Consider the following 19,231-nt stretch of genomic DNA (forward strand, 5'->3'; position numbering starts at 1 on the left):
AAAATAACCAACACACTGAACAGGATTACATTTCAAAAATAAAATGTAAAGCATACAAAAAATGACGATGACAGCATAAATGAAGCAGACGGCTTGATGTCGGTGCTGCAGACCTCCTTTCATTATGTCTCTCCATCTGCTTCAACCAGCCTCATCTATTTACTTTCAGCAGTGTGTTCCCCTCACTACTATCACTCTAAGACAAATATTATAAAATAATAATGGAGAACGGAGTAAAGTGTAGCTTTATCGCCTCACCCTTTGCTCTGTGGGAAGACAAGCTGTTTCTATTATGACTTCCTGTTAGATTCACATTAAATAGAAAACCTGACGTATAGCACATGAGTTAATCTTTACATCGAGTGTGTTTGCTGAAGGGAGATTAGAAACAGGAAGCAAGTGTTTAGGTCGGTATAGCTACTTCCTAATCTCTACCTGTAAATGAGCTTTACAACAAACTGACATTGACATACAGTGGATGGAAAAAGTCTCCACACTCCTGTTAAATGCCATCTTTCTGTCATGTAAAAAAATAAGACCAATATTTTAGGAGGAGGGTAGTAAAAATTAATGTAGTTGCATAAGTGTGCACACCATCTTATAGCTGGGGATGTGGCTGTGTTCAGAATTAATTCAGATAAATTCTGATTAATCCCAAATGAAGTGCAGCAGTTCTAGACTAGTAGACTTTTCAGAAGCATCAGAGGGATCTCACTGTTAAAAGGTATCAGTCAGGAGAGGGGTACCAAATAATTAGAAAGGCATTAGATTTATCATGGAACACAGTGAAGACAGTGGAGAAAATATGGCACAACAGTGGCAATACCAAGAACTGGACGGCCCTCCAAAATTGATGAAAAGATGACAAGAAAACTCAGGAAAGTTGCAGGAATTTATGGCAAGTCCTGACTGTGTTGATGTGACAACACTCTCCCGTATTCTTCATGTGTCTAGGCTATGGGGTAGGGAGGCAAGACAGAAGCATTTTCTTATAAAGAAAAACATCCAAGCTCTCCTATCAAAGCAATCCTCCTAAAATTATGTGGGAAAATGTGTTAAAACCAAGGTTGAACTTCTTGGCCATAACTCCAAAAGAGGTGCAAAAACATCACTGCACATCACCCAAAGAACACCATACCCGCAGTGAAGCATGGTGGTGGCAGCATCAGGCTTTGGGACTGTTTTTCTTCACCTGGAAGACTGAGTCAAGGTGGAGGGAATTATGAACAGTTCCAAATACCAGTCAGTGTTGGCACAAAACCTTCAGGCTTCTACTAGAAAGATGAAGATGAAGAGGAACTTCAACTTTCAGCACGACAACGACGTAAAGCATCGATGCAAATCAAACAACAGAATGGCTTCAATCCTACTGAAAATCTGTGGGGTGATCTGAAGAGGGCTGTGCACAGGAGATGACCTCACAATCTGAGAGATGTGGAGCGAAAGATGAGTCAAGTCAAGCTGTGCCATGTTGATAGACTCCCACCCAAAAAAAAATAAAAATCAAAAGGCGTTTCACCAAGGATTAATTTTAGTTTTTTTTTTTTACTACCCTCCTCCTAAAATATACATGTATTTTTTTTCCAGTTGAGTTGTACAGGTCACATTAGAGGTGGAAATAGTTCTGAAATGATTGATTTGGTCTTATTATTTTTTTTTTTACAGCACAAAAGCCTGGCATTAAACAGGGGTGAGTAGATGTTTTCTATCCACTGTATGTAGACACACTGGGAACACCGACATCAACGTTAACAACGCCTGCTGAAGACAAACCACATCAATGCTCCAGGATAAGTTCAGAGTAAATCCTACGAATAAGAGGCAGTTAAATTAGTGAACTGGTTTAAACTGAGTTAAAGTGAGGCTGGGGGTTGAGGAACTGTGCGGTGCTTTGTCTGACGGAAACCAGGCTGAACGACCACATGCCGGACCAAGCCTTCCAGACCGACGGCCAGCTTCTCTTCCGTGCGGACCGCAACCAGCTGTCGGACGCAGATTATGCGTCAACGTGAACAAAGGTTGATGCACGAACTGTACTGTGGTGAACAGCCACTGCTCCGTGACATGCCGGCCACACTATCTGCCTCGTGAGTTTACGGCGGTGTTCATTGTTTACATCCCGCCGGATGCTAATGCTAACGAAGAGCTAAAGGAGCTCCACAATGACATCAGCTCGCTCCAGAACAAGCACCCGGAAAACAAAAAAAGCCGCATACGGAGCCGTCCCCCACCCCCTCCATCATGCTGGTCCCTGCCTACCGTCCCCTGCTCAGACCAACACAGAGGACCATCACCGTGTGGCCCAGTGATGCTGTCCCTGTGCTGCAGGACTGTTTCCAGTGCACAGACTGGCAGATCTTCAGAGAGGCAGCTGTCTGTGAGGGAGAGGTGGATCTGGAGGACTACACATCTGCTGTCCTCGGCTACATCAACATGTGCGCAGAGGATGTCAGGACGGTGGCGTGCTACCTGAACCAGAAACCCTGGTCTCTGCTGAAAGCCAGGGATGCTGCGTTCAGGTCAGGTGACACACTGGCACTCAGGGCAGCTAGAAGACAGGAACTGCAGGAAGGAAGAGGACCAAGGCTGCATACGCCCAGAGGATCCAGGGACACTTCACGTCCAATGATCCACGGAATATGTGGAGGGGCGTAAAGTGCATCAGACTATAACACCAGAGATGCACAATGTCCCAGGGACCCCTCTCAGTAGATTCTACGCCCGCTTTGAGGATCCAGACACCTCCCTCAGCATCAGACTCACCCCACCACCGGGAGAAGAGCCCCTCAGTGTGACCCCAGCAGGAGTGAGGAGGTCCCACCAAGAGAAACACAAACAAAACCCACAATAAAATACATTCAATCTTTATGCGTCTGTGAGTTATTCATTTCATTTTATGAAATAACCACTCTTGGTAACCACACAGAATAATAACTGTTTTATTAAAAACAAAAATGTAACAACAGTTTCCAGTTCAGCTTCATGTCTCTGCTAGCTTGTGCACAAAGAGACGATAAAACATTATTTTGACTTATGCCATGGTCTGAATGAATACTCAGTACAGACTGGGTGCAGGAATACATTTCACTGTGCATTGTACCAGGTATAACTGTGCATGTGACGAATAAAATCTATCTATCTATCAGGATGTCAGTAGTCTGGAAGCTAGATCAAACTCCCTGCCCAAACATTAATCTGTTGGGGAAAGTTCCAGCAGTATCTGTTCAACTCAGCTCATGTGTTTAACTTCCTGTTGGTTCTAATCAGGAAACCTTTGTGGAGCTTTTATTTCATGCAACAAAAAAAGCAACAAAATACAAATGAACTATCCCAATTATATGTCATGAAAAACAACAGTGTCTGTTAAATCCAGTTTTTAATGTAAACAACAGAAAGCTGCCTGAAAAAAGAACTTGCATCTTCACAGATTCTCTCCAGACATTTTTAAAAACTAGTACTAGTGTTTTTTGTTTTTTTTTGCGACCTTTCATCCAAGTTGTTACCGCTAGGCTCAAAACTGGCAACAAAGAGGGAGGCCACACACACAAGGAACTGTTAAATTTGTTTATTTAATTCAAGCCAAATGATAATACTTAGAAAATTAGTATAATGTTGGAGGGTACAACAAACCAAACAAAAGGATCAGGATGGTGAGGATGCAGTAGGCCTGGCTGGGAGAGAGAGACACTGAGACACTAGTTATGTACCTGAGGTATTTCTGATATTTCTTCATGTGTTTCCCTGTTTGCAAACATTAGAAGACCTGCTCCTTCAAAAGGTTGTGTACACATTCACAGAACTGTAAACCATGGACAAACATGTAAGTGAGACGAATAAATAAACACTTATCGATAATGTTATAACAGTTACAGAGTTTGAAGAGGAATCCCTTTCACTTTGTTCTACAGAGACTTGCGTGTTGTCCTTTGGTAGAAGTTCAGTGTCTCTCAGCACAGTATCAACAGCCGGCACGAGTTTCTCAGTGAAGTTCAGCAGTCTGCCGTCATAAATCAGTTTGTCATGTATCGGCTCGCTTTGAACTCTGCAAAGACAGGAAGCAGAGAACAGTTATTCTACGTCTGCAGCCAGATGCCTGACTGCTAAGGACACGGGTTTAGGGCATAAAGTTCATAAAAAAACAAGCAGAGCTGCTCTTTACAAACTAATGGTAGGCATCCAACCCAAAAAATTAAAAGGCATGCTTCAAAATAGCTCTTTTGTCCGTTGCCATCATACACTTCCACAAACATGTGTTGTGAAGATCAGACTGAGACAAATCCCTGATTTATTTAAACTAAACCAGGAACTGAACCACACCTGAGTCTCAGTACATTGATGGAAACACTTCTGAACACATGGACTCTGATTGGACCTGGAAATTAACTTGGCATCATAGAGGTGCACCTCTCTGATATGTAATATTGGCTCATTTTCCTAAACAAATACACAAATATAATATTTCTGTTTCATGTGTTTGATTGGGTTCTCTTGGTCGATTTTCAGAACTTGTGTGAAAATCTGCTGATGTTTTAACTAATTTTTATGCAGAAATGTGGAAAATACTGCAACCACCTTTAAGCTGCACTGTACACTGATCAGGCATAACATTATGACCACCTTCCTAATATTGTGCAGGTCTCCCTTGTGGTGACTCATCAGAGAATGGACATGGGCCTTCTGAGGGTGTCCTGTGGTGTCTGGTAACAGAATGTTGTTAGTGGGGGGGCTTTTGAGGGGAGGGGCCTCTGTGGCTCATCCCACAGATACTTGATCAGTTTGGGATCTAGTGAATTTGGAGGCCAGGTCAACACCTTGTGCTGTTCTTCATGTTTTTTTTTTTAGTTGTTCCTAAAGGGTTTTTGTGTGTGTGTCTGTGTCAGGCTGCATCCTGCTGGGGATGGCTGCTGGGTGTTAGAGAAATCTGTATCTGTGTAGAGTATTAAATTAAACAAGTTAAAGCGAGAACTGAAATATTAGCGGTAAGAAAAATGTGTCTCTCTGTAAAACTAAAAGCTAAGTTTCTATCTTGGTCTAAACACCATATAATTATATTTTTTTGTTGTTGCTGTCTTAACCTGTAACGTGAAGGACCTGACTCACAGTCTAAACACAAAACAGTGCAGCCACACATGTGATCTGAATAAGAAACACTCCAGCGTCAGTCTACCTGGTGTGGTACAGTCTTGCTATGTTCCTGTCGATCCGAGCGCAGCCCTTCTGTGAGCTCAGTAGTCCGTGGACGGTCGGTAAGTACACAACTCGGGGGTTGACGATGATTTTGATGTTGATGTTCTGAGTCGCTACTTTGGGTTGTTGGTACAGGTAAGAGAAGATGTTCACTCCCCTCACATTCTTCCAGCGCTCCTGCAGGGACAGGGTTTGGGGCGGTGGAGGAGCCTGCACGATCGGGAATTCGTTATTCTCAAACTCGTAACACTTGTCTGCACCGTATTTCTTCTCCAGCAGTGGCAACAGCTCCAACCAGCTTGTAAGAGAAGGATTTAAAAAACACATTTTTCATATTTAAAGCAGTGTATAAGCAAATGATAAAGCCTTCATTATGCACCATGACTCACTCTAAGTACGTTGAGTGTGTAATGGTGTGTTAGAGTTTGTAACTATTAAATGCTGTCAACTCATCTTTCCCTCAGGGGCGTGTACTCATTTTGCGACCAATCAAACACATTCTGATATTTGAGCCAGAACTGCAAGTCATTCTGGGGGATGTAGGCAGAGGAAGGGCTGTAGCCTCTCGAGCTATCACGGCCCAGCTAAGCCAGGCTGGTGGCATCAACAACAACAACAAAAAAGAACGGTGTGGAGTGAAAGGAGAATATGAGTGTGACAGTGCGAGAGGAAATTGTAGATAAAAAAGGAAAGGTCACGTCACCAGTTTGGCAATACTTTGGTTATTTTAAGTCAGACAAGAGTCAGACCGATGTTGTCTGCAAAGCTGGTGGCAAGTGAGCATATTAATTGGCTCTTGTCTCTCTTGATTAGTGGTGTAACAGTTGGTAAAGTTTCGTTTCTCTGCCGGCCAAGTGAGTGGCTGCTGAGTCACGATTAAGCAAGTATAGTCGGTTAAGTTTCGTTTCTCTGCATATTGTGTGTAAGTGAGTGAGTGTCTGAGTGCCTTAGTTTGCTAGCGGTCAAGTCTGGCAGTACGTTAAGTTTCTCTGCCGAGTGAAATATAAGATGTTTGAATGGTGCCGTTTACGTGGTAGGACTCAACTGACTCGGTTAAATAGACTCTAGATTCCTGATTGTTGAGTTGTCTTTGATGGCCGGTTATACAGTCAGGTCCATAAATATCATAAATCATAAATCAAACTTTCACTTTTTAATACTTGGTTGCAAATCCTTTGCAATTACAGCCTGAAGTCTGGAACGCACAGACACCACCAGACGCTGGGTTTCATCCCTGGTGATGCTCTGCCAGGCCTCTACTGCAACTGTCTTCAGTTCCTGCTTGTTCTTGGGGCATTTTCCCTTCAGTTTTGTCTTCAGCAAGTGAAATGCATGCTCAATCGGATTCAGGTCAGGTGATTGACTTGGCCATTGCATAACATTCCACTTATTTGCCTTAAAAAACTCTTTGGTTGCTTTCGCAGTATGCTTCGGGTCATTGTCCATCTGCACTGTGAAGTGCCGTCCAATGAGTTCTGAAGCATTTGGCAGAATATGAGCAGATAATATTGGCCGAAACACTTCAGAATTCATCCTGCTGCTTTTGTCAGCAGTCACATCATCAATAAATACAAATGAACCAGTTCCATTGGCAGCCATACATGCCCACACCATGACACTACCACCACCATGCTTCACTGATGAGGTGGTATGCTTTGGATCATGAGCAGTTCCTTTCCTTCTCCATACTCTTCTCTTCCCATCACTCTGGTACAAGTTGATCTTTGTCTCATCTGTCCATAGGATGTTGTCCCAGAACTGTGAAGGCTTTTTTAGATGTTGTTTGGCAAACTCTAATCTGGCCATCCTGTTTTTGAGGCTCACCCGTGGTTTACATCTTGTGGTGAACCCTCTGTATTCACTCTGGTGAATTCTTTCTCTTGATTGTTGACTTTGACACACATACACCTACCTCCTGGAGAGTGTTCTTGATCTGGCCAACTGTTGTGAAGGGTGTTTTCTTCACCAGGGAAAGAATTCTTCGGTCATCCACCACAGTTGTTTTCCGTGGTCTTCCAGGTCTTTTGGTGTTACTGAGCTCACCGGTCCGTTCTTTCTTTTTAAGAATGTTCCAAACAGTTGATTTGGTCACACCTAATGTTTCTGCTATCTCTCTGATGGGTTTGTTTTGATTTTTCAGCCTAATGATGGCTTGCTTCACTAATAGTGATAGCTCTTTGGATCTCATATTGAGAGTTGACAGCAACAGATTCCAAATGCAAATAGCACACTTGAAATGAACTCTAGACCTTTTATCTACTGCTTGTAAATGGGATAATGAGGGAATAACACACACCTGGCCATGGAACAACTGAGCAGCCAATTGTCCCATTACTTTTGGTCCCTTAAAAAGTGGGAGGCACATATACTAACTGTTGTAATTCCTACACCGTTCACCTGATTTGGATGTAAATACCCTCAAATTAAATCTGAAAGTCTGGAGTTAAAGCACATCTTGTTCATTTTGTTTCTAATCCATTGTGGTGGTGAATAGAGCCAAAAACAATAGAACTGTATCGATGTCCCAATATTTATGGACCTGACTGTATGAGCTGAATCTTTTTTTCCACCGCTTCTGAATATTAATTAAAAATGAATGAAAATGCTTTTGAATATGTGATTTTTATCATTTAAAATAATTAAAGTGACGGGTTAAAATAGATTTTTATGACCCTGTCAGTCAAAATGACAATGAAAAAGTCTAGTGCAACCTCTGATCAAGATGTACATGGCAGCAATGACATAGGACAAAACATCAAAGCGATAGAAAGAAATAACGGATGCAGTGGCGTATCATTTAGCAAAGGACATGCTCCTGCTTAGCACAGTTGAGAAGTCTGGGCAGAATAGGTTAAAAAAAACGAAACGTTAAACGTTAAAAATTATCGATATTGACGGATATGAAACACTTATATCATGATACATCTTTCAGCCATATCACCCAGCCCTACACAAACCACATTATAACTTTGACTGCCAGATCTGAAGCATCACTCTGAGTCTGTACATCATACAACCACTTCACTGTAAAAACTCAAAAACTCATTAACATCATAAAGAAAGGTGCTACCTGTTGACCGACTGGGGCAGTATGAGCTCGTCCTCGTCGTGCAGGGCCACGTATCTGGACCGGTACATATACCTGTACACGCAGTCATTGAGAGCAGGAATCTGACCAAAGTAGTGGATGTCACCTGGACCGAGGTCAGGACGCCAGCTGCGAGACACATGCAAATATCTGGACATAGGCCAAGGGATCACTTCCACCAGTCCTGAGAGGGAGACATTAGAAGCACAGCAAAGTAGTGTTAGTCTTTGTTGCACTGTTAGTTTTGACTTTTGGGTTTTACAAATAAAAATGTTAAAATTCAAACTGACAGTCTATTCAAATTGACAATTCCCCAGTCTCCCCCTCTCCCCAGGTTAAGAGTCTGGGTGTCATCCTTGACACCACTCTTTCTTTCCATTCTCATATTAACAACATCACCCGTTCAGCCTATTTTCATCAGGATTTTATTCTGACCACATTTCTTCCTGGAAGACGATGGTTCTCCACTATCCTTCCAGTTTCTAATAATGTGTTGGACAGTTCTTAACCCAGTTTTAGTAGTTTCTACAATCTCCTTAGATGTTTTCTCTGCTTGATGCATGCCAATGATTTGACCCTTCTCAAACAGACTAACATCTTTTCCACGACCACAGGATGTGTCTCCGTCCATCCCTCTCACCTGAAAATACTGCCACGTCTAGGGTGACCAGATCCCAATTCGCCAGACGTGGGACAAAGACTACGTTTGTGTGGGACAATGTGGGACAATGTGAGATACCAATGCATCAAGGTAGTCTAAAAGAACTATGAGAAAAAAATAAACATTTCTATTCTGCCCCTTTGCTTATGGCATTACTTTGCAATCTGATTGATTCAGTAGGAAATAACAGCCTGCAAATAAAAACTTAACAAATATATTTTACAATATAAATATATATAAAAACTTGCTTAAATGCAAATTTCCCAAGTTCACAAGGTGAGCAACACGTTTTGTCTCGCATTGTCTGTGTCGTTTCACGTCGTATTCACCTCCGTGTGAAACGGAAAAATGACTCAAGCAAACTTCACAGCAAACTTTACCAGACTCGCCTTGCATTGGATAGATAGCTTCCCAGTCTTTATTATAGCTGCATTTCCTCTTCTTAGCCGGGTTGTGCTTCCCTCCATGTCTCGCGCTGCATGCCGTTCTGATCTGGTTCGCATTGTTTGTTGTTGGTGGGCGCGCCGTTAACCTGCGTCCGCGTCCCAGTTTGATTGACATGATCAAACAGCCCGCCCCGACCCCTGATGACAGCCCTCACTGCTTTCTCCAAACAGCTATTTGATAAATGCCAGATTGTAAAACATGCATTTCGAAACTGGAGTCTGACTGTCAATAACAATGCGGGACAACGTCTCAATTTGCGGGACGTGTGAAAAGTAATGAAAATGCGTGACTGTCCCGCACAAAGCGGGACATCTGGTCACCCTAGCCACGTCCCGTCTGGACTATTGCAACTCCCTTTTATTTGGTTTACCTGACAAATCCATCCATAAGCTACAACTGGTTCAAAACTACGCCGCACGAATCATCACTAGAACCCCCTCCATAAGTCACATAACACCGGTGCTGCAGCAACTCCACTGGCTTCCTGTCAAATTCCGTATCATCTACAAAGTCCTACTTCTCACCTTCAAGGCATTAAACAACCTCGCCCCTCACTACCTCACTAACCTGCTCCAAATAAACATTCCTGCCCGCACTCTTAGGTCATCCTCATCACAACAACTCACCATCCCACCTGCTCGCTTGACCACCATGGGGTTCAGAGCTTTCTCCCATTCAGCCCCCTGCCTGTGGAACGCCCTCCCGGAACACTTAAAAACTTCAGACTCAGTCACCACCTTCAAATCTCAGCTCAAAACTTATTTATTCAGACAGGCTGAATTGGGGTTAAATAACTTGTTGTCAGCTGTATCTCCACTGCAACTTCTGAAGATAGACACATATATGTAAAAAACACCAAACTCCACCTTTGTGTGTGTAGTAGTCCAGTATGCGCTGTGTTTCAGAGCTGCAGCTGGTCTTATAGATGACAACTCTGTTCACCCCCAGTAACTGCAGCATCTCCAAACTCTGGACCAGCTACAGTAAAACACATTTAGAGAAAACCTAAATGGAAGCGTCAGCATGCACGACAACTCTTGGTTTCTCCATTTTTTTAGTTACAACAAACACTGGAGGAAATATTGTCTGCTAGATATTAAAGCCAGAGAACATAAGGAGCCAGATGATTTTCTCTTATTCCACCCAGCAGTTTTTTTTTGTACGTTTTTTTTTTGTTTGTTTGCTTGTCTTTCAGTGAAATAATGAAATGTGACGAGGCGTTTACCTGCAGCACATTGGTGAAATCATACATGGTGGAGAAGCAGACAGTGAAGTCGTAAGGAAAAGAGTGGCCATCAACCTCCTGGTGATTCACCTCCAAAAACACTTTGTGATGTTCATCTAAGAGGAAACAGGAAGTCACAAGTCTCTAAGTGTGCTTCACCCAAACCTGAGGGTTTGCTATCCATCCAAATACTGCAGATATAATATAATCCACCATAATCCTTGGTATATCCAAAAAACAAGCTGAGACAACTGGATTTATACGTTTCTTTGATATAGCTTCTTGGATGAGCTTGTTTCAGCTCGTTTTTATATTTTTTTTTTAGGAACTATAACATAGCATGGAATAAAACCTGCCACATGGAGCTCCTTCCATACCTTTCTTATCGTCTGCAGCAGAGATCACAGCAATCTGAGACGGTGTCTCACAATGAAACGGGACAGGACACATGATGGATGCCGTCCCATAGGGGAAGCCAAAGTGATCGCTGTTTACGTTGCGGACACCTTTAGAGACGTTGAGGCTCCCTTGACAACAGAAGAGGCAGCGATAGTCTACCTCCTCGCTCCGCTTCACCACCGCAATAACACGAACCTGCAAGAAGAAGAAGGAGGAAAGTAATTACAGTAATTAAACATTGTTTTATTTGATTGATTTTCTGATTGATTTATGTTTTCATGTTCTGTAGTTGACTGTGTGAAAGATGCCAAACAAGGTACATTTCCAGGAAGTTAATATACTTAGTTGGAGATGCTTATTAACAACAAGAGATAAAGCTAGTGGAAACTGATAAGACCACGGTCACATGGGCCTGAAGAATGTTGACTACTTCTAGGGATTTGTCCGAAGAAATAATTACAGAGTTGATGCCTAATCTGGCTTTAAAGTTTGTTTTTTCATCAACCAAAATATGAAAGAATTCACCAAGAAGAGATCATGAATGTGTATTAGATGCAGGTACTGAGAAACAATTAACCTTTGGGAACCATGAATGTCTCTACCAAATTTGGTGCAAGTTCATTTTCAAGAACGTTTTCATTGATGTCAAGTCAAAAATATTTCTACATGAAATCCCTGTGATCCCTGTGGACACTGAACCCACGTGCATTATTGCCACCAAATGGAGAGAAACTGCAGCTTCCTTCACTGACCTCCTTTTGTTCTGTGCGGTGCTCCAGATGAGCCGATATCAGCAGCGTCTTCGTCCCGGTGACCCGCATGAAAGACGACTCTTGATCCCGATGAACTGCATGAGTGAGAAATGGAGTCTAACTGTTCAACAAAAGCAGCACATTTCTCCACAGAGCTAAACATTTATACCAACATTTACAGTACAATGATTGTTTTTGAGAATAAAAACTGCTTCTTATCTGGCTGCATATTGATAATAAAGATCAAGGGGCACATGGTTGGAATTATTAACCCAAAGTGTTTGATGTAAATACCAACTTCCTGTAGTTTTTAACATAACAAAATATCTCTTACCTGTTATTTTTTGACAAAATCTGTAGGGCGATGGGACTGGAGGCTTGAAGATCTCTGGGCTAATCTTGAACCTGCAGAGTCAAAGAAATGATTCAGGTGAAGTCATTTGTGTGGAGAAGAGTTCAAGAGAAAGAAGGAGGCTGATCATGAAACATTTTCTCTGGTTCTCTATTATTAAAGTGTGTTTTCTATTAAATAAACAAGAACAAGTTGTTAAAGACCTGAAGCTTCCATCCACATCAGCTGTTTGTCCCATTCACAGTTTCTGAGCAGTGAAGCTCAAAGACTGATTGATGCTTGGTAAGAATTTATTGAATTAAATATGATCATTTCTGTAAAGAAATAGCCATGAATTGAACTGAATATTATATATGCATAATATATTGTTGTTCTTGTGCAAACCTCACATACTGCTTTTAATTTTTTTGTCACAGTCGTGCCAATGTAATACTGTACGCTGGAATAAAGAATCTTCACCTGGATCAGAAGAGTTCTGATCTTCATCCACAAACTGGACAAACACCTGCAAAAATATCGGTCAGACAGATGCTAAAACAAACAGGCACACTAAAAAAATACAACAACAACAAAAAACAGCTGGCCCCAGAAGCAGCAGGTGCAAACTTCAGATCTTCGTCTACGTTAACTTCAACTATTACTTCCACACAAGAATGGCTGTAAATGATTAGCAACTTGTCAGATGTCAGGAACTGCTAGAGCTACCTAGATTAATAGGGCATGAATGCAAACACTTTAATCAACACAATGATTAACATGGATGGGTAACAGATAACACAATCTCCCCACAGGACCATTTCAGAGGACGAGCTTCAACACCATCAAAGGTTTACCAAATGGTGGTATGTGATGACGCTGAATTTATTTTCCCTTCGTAATAATGAAAAAAAAAAAGATTTTGCCATAATATTAAAGAGTATTTTCAAAATTCAGATTAAAAAGAGTCGTCTACAGATCAGGGGATAGCTTTAGATCAGCACTATAGGGAGGTTTCTGCAAGATGTTCCTCAGAGTTTTCAAACATCTGTATCATGAACTATCATGCACCAACTGAGGGGACAAGAAGACCACCTCCCTGGTAATGCTGCAAAGAAGGTGTTGAGTTCAACATTGTTGGCCAGAATAAAATCAATAGTGTGACCTGAGAGGTTGCTGCATTTCATGCTTCCTGTCAGAGACATTCAGAACACAATTAATGTTTATCTTCAGCTGCAGAGTGCTGACAGAAAAGAACCACATTCTTTATTATCAGATCAAGTGTTTAACTACTGTAGCAGATCTATTACATTCACCCACCTGTTGGACCAGAGGAAGATGAGATAGAGGACGAAGATGACAGTAATGATCCACATCCATTTAAATCTCTTTGGCGTAGGTGTCTGCTGATGCTTATCCTTCATCATGGGGGTGCTCCATCCGCCTGCTGCTGTTTTGGGTCAGATATTCTTCCTCTAACGTTTCTCTCTGCTACAGAACACACAGACATGGTGGAGGAAAAGTTACAGGAAGCTGCTTCAGACTCAAGGAGAATTAAACTGATTAAAATAAAAGCTTCAGCAAGATTTAAATGTGTTCTGGTTGTGCAGCGTTAGTTTCCAGCTAAACTCTTTGCTCTCTGTGTTTGTTGAGTGTTAACTATCAACCTAGGGTCGATTCCTTTCAGAAGCTGCAGTCACAGAAAGAAAAATAACCAACACACTGAACAGGATTACATTTCAAAAATAAAATTTAAAGCATACAAAAAAATGACGATGACAGCATAAATGAAGCAGACGGGTTGATGTCGGTGCTGCAGACCTCCTTTCATTATGTCTCTCCATCTGCTTCAACCAGCCTCATCTATTTACTTCCAAAAGTGTATTCACCTCACTGCTATCACTCTAAGACAAATATTAAAAAGAATGATGGAGACTGGAGTTGCCTAAGGAAACCAAACAATGAATTAATATCTCAGTTTGTAAAGTAAAGCTTTTCAGTCTCACCCTTTGCTCTGTGGGATGACAAGATGTTTCTATATATGACTTCCTGTTAGATTCACATTAAATAGAAAACCTGACGTATAGCACATCAGTCAATCTTTACATCGAGTCTGTTTGCTGAAGGGAGATTAGAAACAGGAACCAAGCGTTTAGGTCGGTACAGTTACTTCCTAATCTCTACCTGTAAATGAGCTTCACAACAAATTGACATTGACATACAGTGGATGGAAAAAGTCTCCACACTCCTGTTAAATGCCATCTTGCTGTGATGTAAAAAAATAAGACCAATATTTTAGGAGGAGGGTAGTAAAAATTAATGTAGTTGCATAAGTGTGCACACCATCTTATAGCTTGGGATGTGGCTGTGTTCAGAATTAATTCAGATAAATTCTGATTAACCCCAAATAAAGTGCAGCAGTTCTAGACTAGTAGACTTTTCAGAAGCATCAGAGGGATCTCGCTGTTAAAAGGTAAAAGTCAGGAGAGGGGTACCGAATAATTAGAAAGGCATTAGATTTATCATGGAACACAGTGAAGACAGTGGAGAAAATATGGCACAACAGTGGCAATACCAAGAACTGGCCGTCCCTGCAAAATTGATGAAAAGATGACAAGAAGACTCAGGTAAGATGCAGTAATTTATGGCAAGTCCTGACTGTGTTAATGTGACAACACTCTCCTGTATTCTTCATGTGTCTGGGCTATGGGGTAGAGAGGCAAGACAGAAGCATTTTCTTATCAAGAAAAACATCCAAGCTCTCCTATCCAAGCAATCCTCCTAAAATCATGTGGGAAAATGTGTTAAAACCAAGGTTGACCTTCTTGGCCATAACTCCAAAAGATACACTGCCTGGCCAAAAAACCCGTCTCCTCCTGGATTTAACTAAGCAAATAGGTAGGAGCCTCCTATTGGATAATTAGTGCATGGGTGATTATCTTTCAGCTGGCAAAATGTTATTTAACCCCAACTGATGCAATGAGTAGCTTCTCATTTCTTAAACAACCATGTCTAAAGACACATCCTGTGGTCGTGGAAAAGATGTTAGTCTGTTTGAGAAGGGTCAAATCATTGGCATGCATCAAGCAGAGAAAACATCTAAGGAGATTGTAGAAACTACTAAAATTGGGTTAAGGACTGTCCAACGCATTATTAAAAACTGGAAGGATAGTGGAGAAGCATCAGGGTAAGAAGAGAGGCAGATGAAGTGATGCACCCATCATGCCTAGTGTCTACTGTACAAGCCTGTGGGGGCAGTGCTATAATCTGGGGTTGCTGCAGTTGCTCAGGTCTAGGTTTAGCAACATTATGTGTCCAAAGAATGAGGTCAGCTGACTACCTGAATATACTGAATGACCAGGTTATTCCATCAATGGATCATATTCCAAGATGACAATGCCAGGATTCATGGGGCTCAGATTGTGAAAGAGTGGTTCAGTGAGCATGAGACATCATTTTAACACATGGATTGTCCACCACAGAGTCCAGACCTTAACCCCATTGAGAATCTTTGGGATGTGCTGGAGAAGGCTTTGTGCAGTGGTCAGACTCCCCCATCATCAATACAAGATCTTAGTGAAAAATGAATGAAACACTGGATGGAAATAAATCTGGTGACATTGGAGAAGATTGTAGAAACAATGATACAGAGAATGTGTGCTGTAATCAAAGTTAAAGGAGGTCGTACCAAATATTAGTGTGTGGGACCTCTTTTTTGGTGGTGACTTTTTTTTAGTCCAGGCAGTGTATATTTGGTGCAAAACCATCACTGCACATCACCCAAAGAACACCATACCCACAGTGAAGCATGGTGGTGGCAGCATCAGGCTTTGGGACTGTTTTTCTTCATCAGGAACTGGAGCCTGAGTCAAGGTGAAGGGGATTATGAACAGTTCCAAATACCAGTCAGTGTTGGCACAAAACCTTCAGGCTTCTACGAGAAAGATGGAGATGAAGAGGAACTTCAACTTTCAGCACGACAGCGACCTAAAGCATCGATCCAAATCAACAACAGAATGGCTTCACCAGAAGAAGTCTAAAGTTTTGGAGTAGCCCAGATGGACCTAGACCTGAATCCTACTGAAAATCTGTGGGGTGATCTTAAGAGGGCTGTGCACAGGAGACGCCTGAGACATCTGGAGCAAAAGCCATGTTGAAAGACTCCTACCCAAAAAAAATCAAAAGGTGTTTCAACAAAGGATTAGTTCAATGCAACCACATTATTTTATTTTTTATTTTTACTACCCTCCTCCTCCTAAAATATTTCATTTTTCTTTTTCAGTTGAGTTGTACAGGTCATAGGTCACATTAAAGGTGGAAAAAGTTCTGAAATGATTGATTTTGGTCTTATTTTTTTACATCACAAAAGCCTGGCATTGAACAAGGGTGAGTAGACGTTTTATATCCACTGTATGTAGACACACTGGGAACGCCGACATCAACATTAACAACACCTCCTGTAGAGAAACCACATCAATGCTCCACTCAGGATTAGTTCAGAGTAAATCCTACGAATAAGAGGCAGTTAAATTAGTGAATTGGTTTAAACTGAGTTAAAGTGAAGTAGTATCCCGGAGCATTGTGTAAAAACTCTCAGTTAAAATTCTGGTTTACTTTAAACTCTGAAACAGAAACAGAAATATGAGACAGGAAAGAGACTAAAAAGGACAGAGCCCCATGATGACTACGGGCAACGCCTTTTACATTATCACCAGAGTTAACGCTAGTTCATGCAAAGTGCTGAAGTGGGGGCTGTGAATGGAACAACAACAGGAAGTGTTTCTTCACATGAAAAGTGACACGTAGAAATAATATCCTTGAGGAAATGTAGAGGAATGAACTGTGTGTGAAGGTTCAAATAAAACAAAGCTGAAAACAGGATCAGCTACAGGTGAGTATCAGGTTTTTATCAGACTCTAGACTCATGAGTTTCAGGTGATCAACACCAACAGATGCTCACATTTAAACCCCAATTCCCTGACAGTCTATTAGAACCAAAGACCTGGATGAAATAAACGCCTTCAAGAAACCCAACCAGTCCAGAAATGAAACCTGATTACAGGAGAAATCTTCACATGGTTCACATCCTGTTTATTTTCTGTGTTCAGGGCTCATTTCTGTTTTTGGTGTTTTGTATTAAAACCAGCACAGACACCTAGAAAGAAGAACAGTGAAATGAAAGACAACCTTTCACCCAGATCATGTCTTAATCTAGTTCTGAGCACGTGGACGTGTGACAGCAAACCTGTTACACGTCATTACATTAGTTTCTAATAACGGATTCAACTGTGTGTGTTTTCTTTTTTTTTTTTTTTTATTGTGGCCGTAGTTTTTCACAACTGTACCTAATGTTTTGATGAGTGTATATTAATACGGAACTAGTACTTTCTCTTCTCACCATTTGGGGTTAATCTCACCATCTCACCATTACTGAAAAACATCTAAACTCAACCTGGAATAAATAATTTAATATAATTAAATCACTTATTTTCTATGTCTCTGTGGACAGGAGAATGTTTTAGAATGTTTTTGAGAATTTAATCTTATTTATAAGTGAAGAATTCAGCTCTAGTTCATACTAGCCTGTGTAAAAACAGTTATTATGAGTTTAGTTTGTAGAACTATTAAATTGTTGAAAGACCGCCAACATCAACTCACTTAGAACGCATTCACCTAATATTTTGTCAAGTGAGCGCATACTGGCGCCTTTTTCTTCGTCTCGTTATTTCTGAAACCAGCACCTGAAGATGATTTAATAAATTAAATTAAACCTCAGACGGTTTTCCGTCTGAGTTTGAGGGACAGGAGGAAAACTTCAGAGACACGTTTCAAAATGGATGCAGTCGTTCACAAACAATAATGTTCAGGTGGAAAAGGTCACATGTGGGAGATGGGGGGGTTCCTGGCTCTGTCCATATTGTTTTAGTCAACGTTTAACATAAACCTTTTTTAAATAGATTTAATTACTCACTCCTCTGCAGCCTGACGGGTCCTCACAACGCCTTTCACTGTTAAAGTCTTCACTGTTTGTAAACTCTTCTTCAGTCAAAGTCACTGACGAGTTTGTAGTTTCTAAATGTTCTGAGCCACAGGAAGTCGGAGGTACATAGTTCTTATCTGCGTCAGGGCTGTAACAGCTTTTCCTCCCAAGATAGTAATTTCAAGTTTTGCATTCAAATTGTCTTCAGACAACTGAGTTGCTTGAAGTCGCTGTAGTCTTCTTATCGATGCACTGACGTCCGCCGTGACACGTTGCCTGACACTGAGTGACGTGAAAAATAGTTGCTTTTAAAAGCCTCTTTCCTGCCGTTAAATATGTCTGTGAAGTCTCTCAGTCATTCAGTTCATGGTATATCCAAAAAAACAAAACAAAAAAAACAAAACAAAAAACAAGTTGAAAATTCCATTTCGACTCTCCACCAGCCTTTTACAATCGAACAAACTATTTAGATGAAACATCTTCAATAATCCATACGTGTCCTTTGTTTGATTGTTTTCTGGATTATTATTATTATTTTTTGTCTCTATTCTGAGATGAAGTCGACTTGCTATGCCTAAACAGTGATCCTTTTCTGGACATGTTTCGAGATGTATTGCATAATTTCCCGTTATAGGGTGTGACTTCCTCTTTGTGGCAGAGCAGTGAAGTCAGATCAACCAGGTCTGTGAAAACAAGACCAGAAAACGCGACTTTTTCCACGGAGCCCTCCTAGGAGAAAAAAAATAAGTAAACTGTGTGCACGGTTTTACAATCCATGGGGACGGATTTTAAACTGTGGGTACAGATAGTCAATTTGCATTCATGTGGGCAGATTAGTAAACTGCGCAGTTTTGCAAAACTGTAACCCCCCTCTCCGCCCCCACCTCTACCCCGAGCATCAGGAACTTTCACTTTCTCTTATATTTCTTCCCGTTATTCGCCCTCCTTGTCCCGGGCATTTTCCTAACCAGAAAAAAAAAACTGCTCTGCCTCTGATTGGCCAGTACTCGTTGTCATCTGGATCAGAGCCAATAGAAGCAGGATGCGGGTGGGGAAAAGATCTGCTGCAGGCAAGACAAACCTCTACGTTTAAATAACATATAGAAAATATCTGCTTGACAACTTATTATGGAGCTGGGGACAGGCCCACATAAACAATTACAC

At 41.3% G+C, this 19,231-nt stretch overlaps 1 protein-coding gene across 2 annotated transcripts; it reads right to left on the reverse strand.

The window, feature by feature from the left end:
• Positions 1–2,931: 2,931 nt before the first annotated feature.
• LOC311497775 (uncharacterized protein) lies at positions 2,932–18,779 on the reverse strand. Of its 2 annotated transcripts, none has more exons than XM_084558144.1 (10): positions 18,059–18,779; positions 13,408–13,578; positions 12,094–12,164; positions 11,760–11,854; positions 10,986–11,202; positions 10,609–10,724; positions 10,250–10,361; positions 8,258–8,459; positions 5,168–5,485; positions 2,932–4,042 (listed from the first exon to the last, which is right to left on the reverse strand). In XM_084558144.1, exons 2-10 carry the CDS (start codon positions 13,512–13,514, stop codon positions 3,772–3,774), a joined length of 1,509 nt encoding a protein of 502 aa, XP_084414270.1. In that variant the 5' UTR covers positions 13,515–13,578; positions 18,059–18,779; the 3' UTR covers positions 2,932–3,771. The 2 variants fall into 2 exon arrangements, with proteins under 2 accessions (XP_084414270.1, XP_084414271.1); XM_084558145.1 differs by lacking the exon at positions 18,059–18,779 and adding an exon at positions 12,571–12,616 and having other exon boundaries at positions 13,408–13,814.
• Between the last annotated feature and the right edge of the window lie 452 nt (positions 18,780–19,231).

This window comes from Chelon labrosus (genome assembly GCF_963514085.1).
Source record: "Chelon labrosus genome assembly, chromosome: 13".
NCBI lineage: Eukaryota > Metazoa > Chordata > Actinopteri > Mugiliformes > Mugilidae > Chelon > Chelon labrosus.

Excerpts from the sequence above, each read along its gene's own strand:
- LOC311497775 (XM_084558144.1), bottom strand. The coding sequence starts at position 13,514 with ATGATGAAGGATAAGCATCAGCAGACACCTACGCCAAAGAGATTTAAA. Across the intron at positions 11,855-12,093 it reads ATTTTGTCAAAAAATAACAG|TTCATCGGGATCAAGAGTCG; the intron begins GTAAGAGATATT and ends TCACTCATGCAG. Across the intron at positions 8,460-10,249 it reads GGACTACTACACACACAAAG|GACTGGTGGAAGTGATCCCT; the intron begins GTGGAGTTTGGT and ends TCTCCCTCTCAG.